General features: G+C 40.3%; 1 protein-coding gene across 2 annotated transcripts in view; it reads right to left on the bottom strand.

Moving 5' to 3' along the window:
* The window catches only part of atad2b (ATPase family AAA domain containing 2B), a 92969-nt gene extending 80412 nt beyond the window's left edge, over positions 1-12557 (bottom strand). The window contains exons 1-14 of one of the 2 annotated variants that reach the window (XM_037750802.1): positions 12208-12557; positions 9016-9179; positions 8490-8521; positions 8229-8376; positions 7623-7722; positions 7405-7534; positions 7074-7217; positions 6872-6947; positions 6560-6661; positions 5589-5700; positions 5316-5431; positions 4930-5104; positions 4554-4642; positions 2983-3142 (exon numbers count right to left, since the gene is read on the bottom strand). In XM_037750802.1, the coding sequence (XP_037606730.1) occupies positions 2983-3142; positions 4554-4642; positions 4930-5104; positions 5316-5431; positions 5589-5700; positions 6560-6661; positions 6872-6947; positions 7074-7217; positions 7405-7534; positions 7623-7722; positions 8229-8376; positions 8490-8521; positions 9016-9179; positions 12208-12306 (1647 nt within the window). In that variant the 5' untranslated portion in view covers positions 12307-12557. Of the gene's footprint in view, positions 1-2982; positions 3143-4553; positions 4643-4929; positions 5105-5315; positions 5432-5588; positions 5701-6559; positions 6662-6871; positions 6948-7073; positions 7218-7404; positions 7535-7622; positions 7723-8228; positions 8377-8489; positions 8522-9015; positions 9183-12207 lie in introns of both variants that reach the window. The other variant, XM_037750801.1, reaches the window with a different exon arrangement.
* Between the last annotated feature and the right edge of the window lie 286 nt (positions 12558-12843).

The raw sequence follows: 12843 nt of genomic DNA on the forward strand, positions 1-12843 counted from the left end.
AAACAGAAAACGCAAAGTCAATAGATGAGTAGAACAACAGAAGTCCTGTGTAGAACAACATGTCAAAAAACACTGACATAGTAATTGGCTGCCACTGCTAACAATGTGAAAAAAATGGATTTAATGTGCCATTTAAATGGAATTAAGGCTGCACAATTAATGAAAATGTTATCGAAATCACAATATGACCTACTGCCATTTTCAAACAAATATCTTTTCAAGAAATATTCTTATTCATTTCTTATTTATACCATTCTGGCATTTATATTTAACACACTTAATAGAGCCCACTTCTTTGCACTCTGTATTTACTCTTTTTGCACTGTGGTTATTTGTTATATGTTGCACGTCTTAATGCAAATATTTGTACATATTTCATATTTTTTATATTCTAATTTTTAATTGTAGTACTTACCTACATACGTACATATTGTAGCATTACATAAATAATTTACATGTTACATACTCCTTTATTTCTATTTTCTCACATTTCTTTCTGTTTATACAACAGCAACTGTAACGCCCCAATTTCCCTCCGGGGATCAATGAATGAATGAATGAATTTCTGATTCCGATTATGAAATTGCAGGAAGCGCAATATTTGTTAAAGGCATACTGTATGTGTCAAAGTAACATTTCAAATTAAAAATTGTGGTGCTGCAGAGATGTCCTGGCCTATACATCATATTCTAAAAACTTAAGAAAACATCTTTGTTTGGTACAGATCCTTGCAAAAGTCACACTATAATCATTTATATGTTTTTCAATGAAAATAAGAATAATTATGTAAAAATGATCATACCCACTAGTATAGCAAATTGTATCACAATTGCAATATCAGTCAAAATAATTCAATATTTTTTCAAAATTGTTCAGCCCTAAAAGGAACATTGTTTTCAGACAGGAAAAACAAAACCAAAAGCATGACACATATATATTATACTGTATAGTTATGATGTGATTTCCTCACAATAATTTAAAACCATGTCCTTACTCTATCCAGATCTGACAACAGCAAGAGAAAGATCAAAAAAGAATCAAGTGCAGGAGTGAGCTCAACAGAAGGGCTTGCTAACATTTCAGCACCATACGCCCTTCATCTCATTGTCTCCACAGGACTCCGCTTTGATGAGCAGACATTAAGAACAAAGTGTTTTTTTTGTCGTGAATCAAGTGTAACAGTTTTCATCATCTTTCATCACATCTCCCTTTTCTATTCAAAAGACACAACTGAGCGAGATTTCACGCAGGTTTCCATCTTGGGCAATACCGGAAGGGAGCTGAAGTCGAATGTGTGGAGAGGATCGCTCTTTGCACAAAAGCAAGGTTTTTAAAATCAGTACTGGTGAGTTTAACCAGCAATGGCCTGCACAGATTAGGCTTTGATTACCAATGATCCCACTGTGTGGACAAACGATCCAAGGCATCCCATTAGACAGGCTCGATGGAGAGGAGTCACCTACACTGAGCTTTTTATCTGACTCGCTGTCACTTTAAACACGTTTTTTTTGTGCGTAGCAGGAAAAAAAACAAGTAAAAAACAAGTCTCCCCAAGTGCAAGTGCATTTGATCTGCACAGCAATAATTCTTCTGAAATTGATTTTTAATTTTCCAGAAACCTAATGAGCATCTGCTTTGCCACTTGCTTGTTGGATCAAAACATCCAGTAGCGAGGAAAGAAACAGTTGAGGGGACTCTTAATAGCCAGAGGGCTGCGTCTACTAATTTCTTGGCAAGACTCTTATGAGTAAAACACCAATTACTTCTGCATTATACTGTTTCCAGCTGGCTGTGCATGAGGATACAACATTGTATGTACAGTAAGTTGTCCTTATACAGAATATTGCATTCTGCTATCTCACAGTTGGCAAGAAGATACAGATTCTGTGATGCAACAATATCTTAGGTAAAACTGCCATTGTTGAACTTCTATGTGTAATATCAGGGCTGTCAAAGTTAACGCGATAATAACGCGTTAACGCAAATTCGTTTTAACGCCACTAATTGCTTTAACGCATTAACGCATTAACGCAATTGACCTTTCGGAGGTAACACAGTACACAGCACAGTTAACTTTTGTTTGAGCACACTGCAGATTACGTGTATCTGAGATTTCAAATACAACTTGATCATGATTCTGTGCAACAATTGACTATATCTATAGTTTTATAACAGCTTAAAGACATACCAAATGTATTATGCACAATCATACTAGGGCTGTCAAAGCTAACGCGATAACGTGTTTTAACGCCACTAATTTCTTTAGTGAAGACACTGGCATCATATGAAACTAGAAACCCTAAGGAATATATTGGTACCAACCATCATATTAGCATGTCGGGATGGACTTGCGCTAAATTTTGGTGAGGAAAAACTGTCATGGCCAATTTTAAAAGGGGTCCCTTGACCTCTGACCTCAAGATATGTGAATGAAAATGGGTTTTATGGGTACCCACGAGTCTCCCCTTTACCGACATGCGCACTTTATGATAATCACATGCAGTTTGGGGCAAGTCATAGTCAAGTCAGCACACTGACAGCTGTTGTTGCCTTTTGGGCTGCAGTTTGTTATATGAGCTTTTTTTTATTATGCTAAATGTATTACCTGTGAGTGTTTCTGGACAATATTTGTCATTCTTTTGTGTGGTTAATTGATTTCCAATAATAAATATATACATACATTTGCATTAAGCCATCAGTTTTGACCACTCCCATGTTGTCAAGAGTATTAAATAGCCTACATGACAAATCTCCCTTTAAGGTACACTTTGAGAAGATAAATGTGTGATTAATTTGTGATTAATCACTATTAAATATTTGAATCGATTGACAGCATTATAACAAATAAAAAGTGAATCCTCCTACAATGAAAAACACATCTACTGAAAATCCATGCACAGTGAAAACAAGACCTTGCATGTGTAGCTGCATCAATGAACATGTGTCCACTGTACACAATATTGACGCGTGACTCCATCTCACCTTCTTGTCGGGCAGGTTGAACAGAAACTCCCGGTCAAAGCGTCCAGGCCTCCTGAGTGCCGGGTCGATAGAGTCAAGTCTGTTTGTAGCACCGATGACCACTATCTCCCCACGACTGTCCAAGCCGTCCATCAAAGCCAGCATAGTGGACACAATAGAACTGGACAGAAGAGAGAGAGAGGTGGTGGGACACAATGTAAGTACTCATGCAGACATTTAGAGCCCAAATACTTTATTGAGATTGAGACAATATTGACAAGACTCATCATGAGCCAGTAGAGACCAAATAAACAAGACATTATTTCTGCAAATAGAACACAGACCGTGTCTATCAAACACGCATATTGAACAAAACAACGTGGGGCAAAAATATCAACTGTTCTATTTCCGTGTTGACTAGAGCTCCATGCATGTATTTATCTACCCAGCATGGCAGAAAGAGGAGATCATCTGTAAACTCAAGCATAAGCACGTTTCAAGTTTGGAATAAACTTCCAGATTTACATTTCACAGTTAGAAATATTCCATTTTCTAGATGGCAACCATATCCACAAGGATCAACTGGAAGCTGTGTTTGCATAATAGGATACTTCCCCACCTGCAGTTCATACTGAAATGGTCTAAATCAGAAGTGAAATTGTTATGATTTCCGATTTCCATTGCTATGGCTACTCAATGCCAAATAAAAAAACAAATATGGACTCAAGCGTCACTGATGTGAAGCACCCAAATTCGAATCCAGTCAATTTCATCAAAAATCAAAGCTACAGTGCCAGTAGTTTTGAACCTGCAGTATAAGAAAACCTGCACCACCTATTGGCAAGGAACATAAAAGCAGCAGCAGTTTAGACCTGCAGATGCAGACATGGCAATGTGCGCAAAAGTAAAAGCAGACGCAGCTATGACACATTCGCTGCTGCATGTCACATATGCGGGGTACAGTCATGGGATAGTTTGGATTTTTTTAAGTGGGGTTGTATGAGGTACTTATCCAGTCAGTGTATTATCTACAGTAGATGACGGTCAGCATGCCCCCAGTTTGGAGAAGCAGGCAGGAGTACAAGCTCGGAAGCTCAGCAATGTATTGCTGTGGACGGGGGCAGCAGCAAAACGCATTTTAGAAATATTAAGAAATCAATATCAGTTCAAGTGTACGCTATATTCAGTAAACTTGGGGTTTAGTGTCTCGCTCAAGGACACTTCGATATGCAGACCTTAAGACCGGGAATAGGACCGTCAACCTTGCGGTCATATAACGACCCAATCTACCCACTGAGCTACAACCGCCCCAAAAAAGCCGTTATCTATGCTCTCTACAAAGCCACCAGACCCCAAAAACAATAATTGTACCTTGCAGAACACGGGGGTTGCTGATCTACCACTGCCTTGATTGGTTAGCTTGTTTGTGTCTTACTGTGTGACTTTAGTGAATACAAACTAACCCTTTCAAACACCAAATTCACACAATAACACACATGCAGGTAATACACGACTATGTTGTAGAACCTCATAAAACTTCACTTAACAACTAAATCCAAGCTATCCATTTAAGGTTTGTTAATAAGCCTTACCTGTGTATCTGGTCTTGCCTGCTGGAGCGAACAGGAGCCAAACCATCAATCTCATCAAAGAAAATGATGGATGGCCTCATCAGGTAAGCCTGCTCAAACCAGAAAAAAACATTATACTCATTGAAAAACACATATTAAAGCTGTCTGGGTTCAGTTTACTTTAATAGAAGAAGTACATTTTCTCGAAAAAGTGAAAAGCAATAAGGCAATATTAAGTTACAATAGCTGAAATGAAAATGGATTATTCTACCAGCAGCCACCTGTTTTCTATTTACACTGTGAAGTCAATTCAGGTCAAGTGACTGAAGCTATGGTTACAAAGATATTATCCGATAGCTGCCTCCGACCTCACCAGTGTGCTGCCTGGGTGTCTCACCTGATCAAAGAGCAGGCGTAGCTGGCGTTCTGATTCACCGACCCACTTGCTGAGGCAGTCGGCTCCTTTCCTCATGAAGAAGGAAACCTTCCTGTCTCCCTGGCTACACTCATTGGCGAGCGCCCGTGCGACCAGGGTCTTTCCTGTCCCCGGAGGGCCGTAGAACAAACACCCTCTAAAAAAAGGGAAGGGAGAGGAAATGGAAACCGTGTTTATTTGATAATGGCACAGTAAGCCACTTTAATATCTTGTACCTGTGTACCAACACAAACATAAAATGTCCTCATGAAAGTGGACAGCATATAACATGTAAGAATATACAACAAAATTTAAAACCAAATAAAGTTCTTGAATTAAACACATAATCACATCTTAGCTTCTCTCACCTAGGAGGCTGGATCTTAAACCTCTCAAAGATCTCAGGATAAAGCAGTGGGAACACTACCATCTCCTTTAGCGACTTGATGTGATTACTGAGGCCACCCACATTGTCAAATTTCACCTGAGGAAAAAACACACATTTGTAACTTTCACCTGTGAAAAAAGAAGATATCCATTCAAAGAGTAATTGGCTCATAAAAACTTGAACACTTCCACATTTTAAGGCTAAACTGTGCTGCTCTACTGCTTTTTTGGTATTTATTAGCGTTTCCACTCACAGAGTTATCAAGGTTCATGGGATCCACATCAGCCAAACTGGCACCCACTTTCGCACGATCACGCAACACCCCACTAGACAGGTCTTCTGCAGTCAGGTTCATGGGCAAACATCTGTGGAAAGAAGACTCGGGTCAAAACCGAGTATATGGCTGCAACGTGTACGGGTCAGTCTGTGAATTTGTGGCTAAATTGTTACACAAGTAGTCAGTGGTCATGTCTGTAATGTTAAATCCAGCGGTACATGTCCACCAGGTCTGTCGAGGACACTATGGGACGCGCTGCCCCACTCAACAGGCCGTCCAAGCGGTGACCTATCGCTCAATGCACCTGAAAATCTACTTCTGAAAACAGTTTAGGCGAGAAATAGGCTACGCTACTGCTGAATCTGTTTTCATTTTAGAACTATATCGCCTAGTTTGTCAGCTTGGTCCAAGTTTCGTGAGATGGACGTGTCGCGCTAGACGGGCTTGATTCCATAAAGTTGAGATTTTTCAACTTTATGCAAATACAGACCCTCTCCAACTCGCCGCAACACTCCCACCATGCACTGGGCGAGTGCTTCTCCTGCTTTCCATAGGAAATGAATGAAAAGCGTTGAGATGCCCTCCGTCACCGGATCTGGTGGAAATGCGCCGATAGAGGAGCACTCGTGCCGGTGAATGGAACCGCTGACACGCCCCCCGAAAACGTAAACAAAGGGCTGTTCCCACCTTTTCATTTTGAAAGAGCAGCGGCCAATGAGAAAACTCCAACACTCTGCAGACCAATTGTGTAACTTCATCACTCAGTCACAGACTTTTAGGTTTGTAGGGCTGGCCCTCTGCGGTCCAGGCAAAAAAATAGGATTGGCATGTATGGTAATAGATCTCACTTATTTTGTAGTTCCTTTAACAAAGAACTATACCAGAAAAGTGTTCCGATGAAAGCAAAAGTAAAACAGAAGAAGATGAAAGAAAGCAGCAGTCGTCACCTGTTCCTGGCCCGTGTCATACTCTTGCTTTTCCTCCGCTCAAACCGCTCTTCATCAGAAGACGAGGTGGTGTCACTGCTGTGAATGGCATGTTTCTTCACTCTGGAGTTAAGTGTGACAATCTAAATTTAGTATCACACCATTACACAGTCATATTCCTGAATCAGCGGAGACCAATGAAAGTGTAAAAAGCTTTTTATAACCGCAGCTCAGTTCATTAGTCACGGTAGTGCAAAAGCTGCTTAGGAGTCACACATTGTAACGCGTTTAGCATCTGATCTGACTGGGGACTTTACACAAATTTCTACCGACCTGATATGGCTTCTTCTTGCTGGGGATCTGTGGGTGTCAAAAAGTGTGGGGTTGCTCTGTTTTCTGTTCACTGGCTCTGAGAAAGCAAACACACAGCGACTGGTTGTCACACGCCAAGCCTTTAAAAATAGTTTCGAACATGAACAAAGCTAACACATATATAAAAAGGTTTGATTAATAAGGAAAAAAGATTAGCGATTACCAATAGGTGGTGCCTCATATCTCTGCACTGTCTTTCGCTGCCTCAGGTTGTACGGTCTGTCATTTTCCTCTCCTGCCTCTTCTGCTTCATCCCCTTCATCATCTTCATCCTCTGCATCCTCCTCTTCTTCCTCACCTTGAGAATCTGAAAGTCACAAAATGCAGTTTTCAAACTTCAGACACTACCAAACTTGAGCTTTTTAAAAATTTACCCAAAGTACACTAAGCAATCGACTCTGGATTTTTTTCATTTTGTGAGGTGGCTCATTAAGTTTTCATGATCTCTCCCTCGCTCCACTGATTCATAAGTACAATATTAGTAGGAACCTGACCTTCCGTCCCTTCCTCCTCTTCATCCTCCTGCTCGTTTTTGCTCATGACTTTGTGGTGTGTGGGCATGCTGAAAGTGCTCCTGCGCATAGATTTCCTGCGCTTCACCCGGGAATACATGTCCATGTTTTCCTGGAAAAAACAGGGCCTTTACATTAGCGCTTATATTCACATTAGATCATCAGGCAGTGGTACTGTGTTGAAGGAGGGGCACACTCACCTCCTCAGTGTCTCCGGTCCACATGCGAAGGCGCTCCACCTCGCGGTTCTGCCTGATGCTGCTGATGTTGTCCATCTCCTGAAGCACAGCCTCAGCAGTGCTGCGCGCAGACACACAGAACAAAACAGTCACAATATGACAAACTGAAGAGCAACATGGGTAAACAATTCTTGTCTCATAGAGGTATATGATCTACAGAGTCTACAGAGCAGTTTTGGACAAACTTTTCTTATCCTTATTTTAAAGAATGACTATGGTGGTGAAGTGCTGACTTTCATCTCTCACATCCATATTAAGTTAACAGGAGTGTAAGAGTTGTAACCCTGACTAGACTGCTGCAATGTTCAAAACATTGGGGGGACTTGGTATAAAACGGACGTACTAATGTCCAAATACTGAAAGTACAGATTGTGCTGTATATACAGTAGGTAAGCTTTGTGAAGGAAGCACACCTGGACAACATCTTTAGTAGTATAAATATAAGGAGTCCAATTCCATATGTTCCAAGATAAATAAAGTATACTCCCACTAATTAAAGCATTTCCACTTCCTGTTCCTCTTGTGTTAGAAGCAATATTGCAAAGAAAGATAAGTGTCAGTAGCTACCTGTTGACCAGCTGGTCAAACAGCAGGCTCTGATTGAGGTGTTCAAATTGGCTCTTCTTTTTCTGGCAGCTCCTCTTCAGCTCCACATGGCCATTCATATGAGAGTGATCTCCCCCTCCACTCTGATCATTCCGGTGACCCATATGGGCTGCAGGATCGACAAAACTTTAATTAGAGACCAATTTAACCGTATGTCCCTAAAATCACATGTTCAATGTTATGGCTTTTAAAAAAGGGACAAATTGAAAAGAACTGTATTACCGTGCCCATTTTGCATTATGCGAGAGGACAACCTAGAAACAAAACAACAAAACAAGTTAAAATATGTACAATTAATCACACATAATGTTGTTTGAGAGCTCACGCTTAAGTTTGTTTGTTTAATACATGTCTTGAGAAGAATGAGATTTGATTTGACAGCCAGTGACAACAAATAACTGACTAGAGTATCCATCCATTATCTGTAACCGCTTATCCTAGTCAGGGTCGCAGGGGGAATTTTACGGGCAATTTAGAGTCAACAATTAACCTAACCTGCATGTCTTTGGACTGTAGGTGGAAGGCGGAGAACCAGGAGAAATACCCACGCTAACACGGGGAGAACATGCAAACTCCACACACTCCACTGCTTATTTTAACTTTTGTACAGACAACTTTGTCTTAACAAAACTTTACATTTCTGCCAAAGACATTGCAGTGATGTAGTAGCCTATCACTGCGCTGCACAATGTAATACACTGTCATTCAGAGATACTCATGATGAGTGAAGCAAAGGCCAGCAACTGACCTGGTGCGGTAGGTGGGAATGTCCCAGCTGACCCTCTGGCCCTTCGTCTGAGGGGACGGGGAGGTATCACTGGAACTGGGCTCGGAGGCAGCCTGCCGCCGCGTCCGCTTGGAAGGGGGAGCCGACCGCGGGCTGCTGGGACTGCTCACATCACTGCTGGGCTCCTTCTGTCGAAAAATCACCAATTTAAGAGAGGATGGAGAGAATGCAAAAATGAATCAGAACAAGTGGACAACAGAAAAAGAGGATGCCTCATCATATACCATGACAGCCTTTCACAATTATTTGCATAAAACATTCACACCCAGTCAATCACTGTATAAACCCAGACTACTAAGCAAATAATAGGCAAACATGAGCAAACTGCTCAAATGAAAAATCAAATCCAAAGACGAAGGCAAGAGCCTCACCAGAACGGAGTATTATGATGAGACACCTTGTACTCAGCTCCTCAATGTATTCCCCAAATCACAACAGAGCACCAACCAGACATATGTCCTTGATGCTCACGCCCTTCGCAGCTTAACTTCCCTGCTGATATGAGAGCATATCTCACTGTTGTCACTGGCATCTGTCTGCAATGTCTGCATAGAGGTTGTCTGACAGACTGCATAGAGACAGACGCGGTAGTGCATAATGTACAAACAATGAAGTTGTGGCCTGATGGGTGCCCCTTGAAGTCATTTAAATCATTTTCCAAACACTGTCACAAAACAATGGTCGGGTTTCAGACAACAAGGTCTACACACAGGAAATAGTTGAGAGTTTAATGTACAAAAACAACCTGATATTTTGAAAATAACATTGTGAAAGTGTGAGGTTTATGACCCTAAAGCCTTTTTAATCACAGTTGGCATTATCATGTGTCATCAGTGCGACCCACAGCCAGGAAAGACTTGAATTACCACAATTCAACAAGTATAAACCCTCGCCAAACAGCCCATTAAAAGTCGAGAATGTGCAAATGACTATCTATAAATTATCAGATCAGTGTGCGTCTGTGTTAAGTAGCTGTAATAATCGTAAATAATGCAGGCAACACAGAAACCCCTATCCTTGCATAATTCTATTAAATTTGCTTTACTGGCATGACTGTCAGGTGAACAATATTGCCAAAGCGTCAATTCAATAATAAAGAAAAATAACGAAAAAAGAACAAAATAAAAACAAGAACATATAAATACATGTATACAATTCATTAAGCAAATTACAATATCTGGGTATTTAAAAAGAACATGCATGTAAATGGAAGAAAACAATAAATAAGTAATTAATGTTTGTTGTGTCAATAAAACAAACAAACAATTAAAAAACAATTAATAACAATGTATTGCAATATCAAAGGATAAATGTAGAAAAAGAAGAAAAAAACATGAAGTAGAGGAGTAAATAAAAGGCAGAGAGTGAGTTACATCTGTTATGTGTTGTTGTTGTGGTTGTCTCTCAGGCTGTGACGTGCACTGACATATCATGCAGCTTCTATGGTGATGACACTATTTTCTCCAAGTATTTTATTTTGGTCAGAGAGGGAAGTTTACATTTAATTTTTGTAAATAATTTTTTCCTAATTTCTTCATATGTGCTACATTGTAGCAGGAAATGTTGCTCCGTCTCCACCCGTCTCTGTGTGTGCATAATCTCAATGTTTACATTTTGTGAGACAAAGACTGTCAGCTTGTGGTTTCAGGCTGTCAGAGTCAAAACATATGCTAAGCTTAGGTAAAACCTACCTTCACAGGAAGGCCTTTTTATAGCAATCCCTTGTTTTAAATTTCATTGTTGTTGACTTGTACAAAAGTCTTATGTTCAACATTTTATTTTGGCCTATGTTTTCATGTTTTTATTCTGTATTGTTTTTATCTTGATGTTTGCACTATGTAAAGCACTTTGTAACTATGTTTGGAAAGGTGCTATACAAATAAAGGTTATTATTATTTACTGTACATGTCGAATAAATAGGGGAAAATAGCATTTGGTATAACGTTTAAAAGGCTTATTGTACAAACATGTTGTATAGGGGTCTCTGGGGCAATTACAACAGAAAGTTCACTAAGTTCAGACTTACTAAATAGGGGACCAGAGCCAGCCAAGTGTTTTGAACCCCCACAGAAACCCCTGTCCTTGCATAATCTCAATGTTTACATTTTGAGACAAAGACTGTCAGCTTGTGGGTCAGGCTATCAGAGTAAAAACATGAGCTGTGCATTTACTGTGCATGTCGAATAAATAGGAAAAATAGCATTTGGTATAAAGTTTAAAAGGCTTATTGTAAACACATGTTGTATAGGTGTCTCTGGGGCAATCACAACAGAGAGTTCACTAAGTTCAGACTTGGGACTAAAGAGATAAAGGACTAGAGCCAGCCATCTACCCTACCTATTTTACAAGTGCAATTACCTCTGTTTACATTACATCTATTTTTATATTATACCTCTAGTGTAACACTTCTGTTTACATGTATTTATTACATCTACTTTCCCTGTTTTATTTGCTTTATAACTGTGTGTGTGTTTTTACCTGTTATATGTTTTTATCTGCCTTTGTTTAGTCTTGTCAAGTATTTGTTTTAAAGCACTGATCAGAAGTGTCAACTGTGAATCTCGTTGTATTTAATACAATAACAATAAAGCTTTCTATTCTGTTCAAGTGTTGTGAACATGGGACTCCCTTCCCTTCCCCCACAGTCAGCTAGCTGTCTGAGCTAGCTCCAACCTTAGCTCAACTAAAGCTTTTATCTCTTCACATTAGAGGAAAACACTCACACTAACACAATCAGGACGAAGACATGAAGTAAAGCTAATAGTCTCATGTCAAAAAATCCCCTGTTGTCTTTACTTAGAGGGCTAATTTGTGGGAAACAATGGGTGAAACAAAGTCAGCCGGGTAGAAATTGCCCAAACACACAAAGGGAACTTGAAGCTAGCAGGAAGCTAACATCTCTAGCTTTGCACATCTGACAGCTGTTGCAACACGTTCAATACGACTGACACGAGTGTGAACATCTGCATTCAAGAGTTTTATTGTGTATCTGCAAGACTGAGTGGGTGTCAAGTGCAAATACAGCTCGTGTTTGTGCTGTGAGTGATATTATGTGGAGCACCTTGAGGCCACAGCTGCAGCTACCTAGCCGACTAGCTAGAGCACTAATGCTACAGCTCTCACCGGCACAAGAGAGAAAAGAAACCGGCTTACATGATCATCAGAGTTGCGCTCGTTTCTCGACGACGACCTAGTCCTGGAGGAGATGAAGGGACCAGTCCGTGGCCGTGAGCTTTTCTTTGTGTTCACCATGTTTTCCTTTTGTCTTACCCTTTACTGAATGTCCCTAGCCGGCTGCAAAAGACTGCCTCAGTGAGCGCAGCATCGAGGCGCCATTTCTCTCTCTGTCTCTCTCTCTCTCTCTCTGCCTCTCTCTGTCTCTCTCTAGTGGATGTGGGTCCGGCTCTGCCAGGTGCATTCATTTCTGCTGACTTGACTACTACCGACCACAAAGACAACTTTAGTTATCATATACATATTAAACAAATATCACAAAGACCGTAGTAATGAATAAAAACACAATAGTGTTGTGTTGTTATGGGTTACAGAGTGCAATTTACAGTCGGAGTATTTACAGTGTGACACATGGGGATACAGAATATTCCCAGAAGAATAAACTGCTCCATATAGGCTACAACTGAAGCACAATAAGTCCCTAAAGGGATATTAAAAGACAAAAGTTAAGAAAAAGACAAAAATATGATGTTTGTAAATTTGAGTACACTGTGTACTCTTCAGATGAACACCACTGGGACACTGAAAACAGATGGAAGTGGGCAGGCTCCAATT

This window comes from Sebastes umbrosus, chromosome 18, assembly GCF_015220745.1.
Source record: "Sebastes umbrosus isolate fSebUmb1 chromosome 18, fSebUmb1.pri, whole genome shotgun sequence".
NCBI classification, from domain to species: Eukaryota; Metazoa; Chordata; class Actinopteri; order Perciformes; family Sebastidae; genus Sebastes; species Sebastes umbrosus.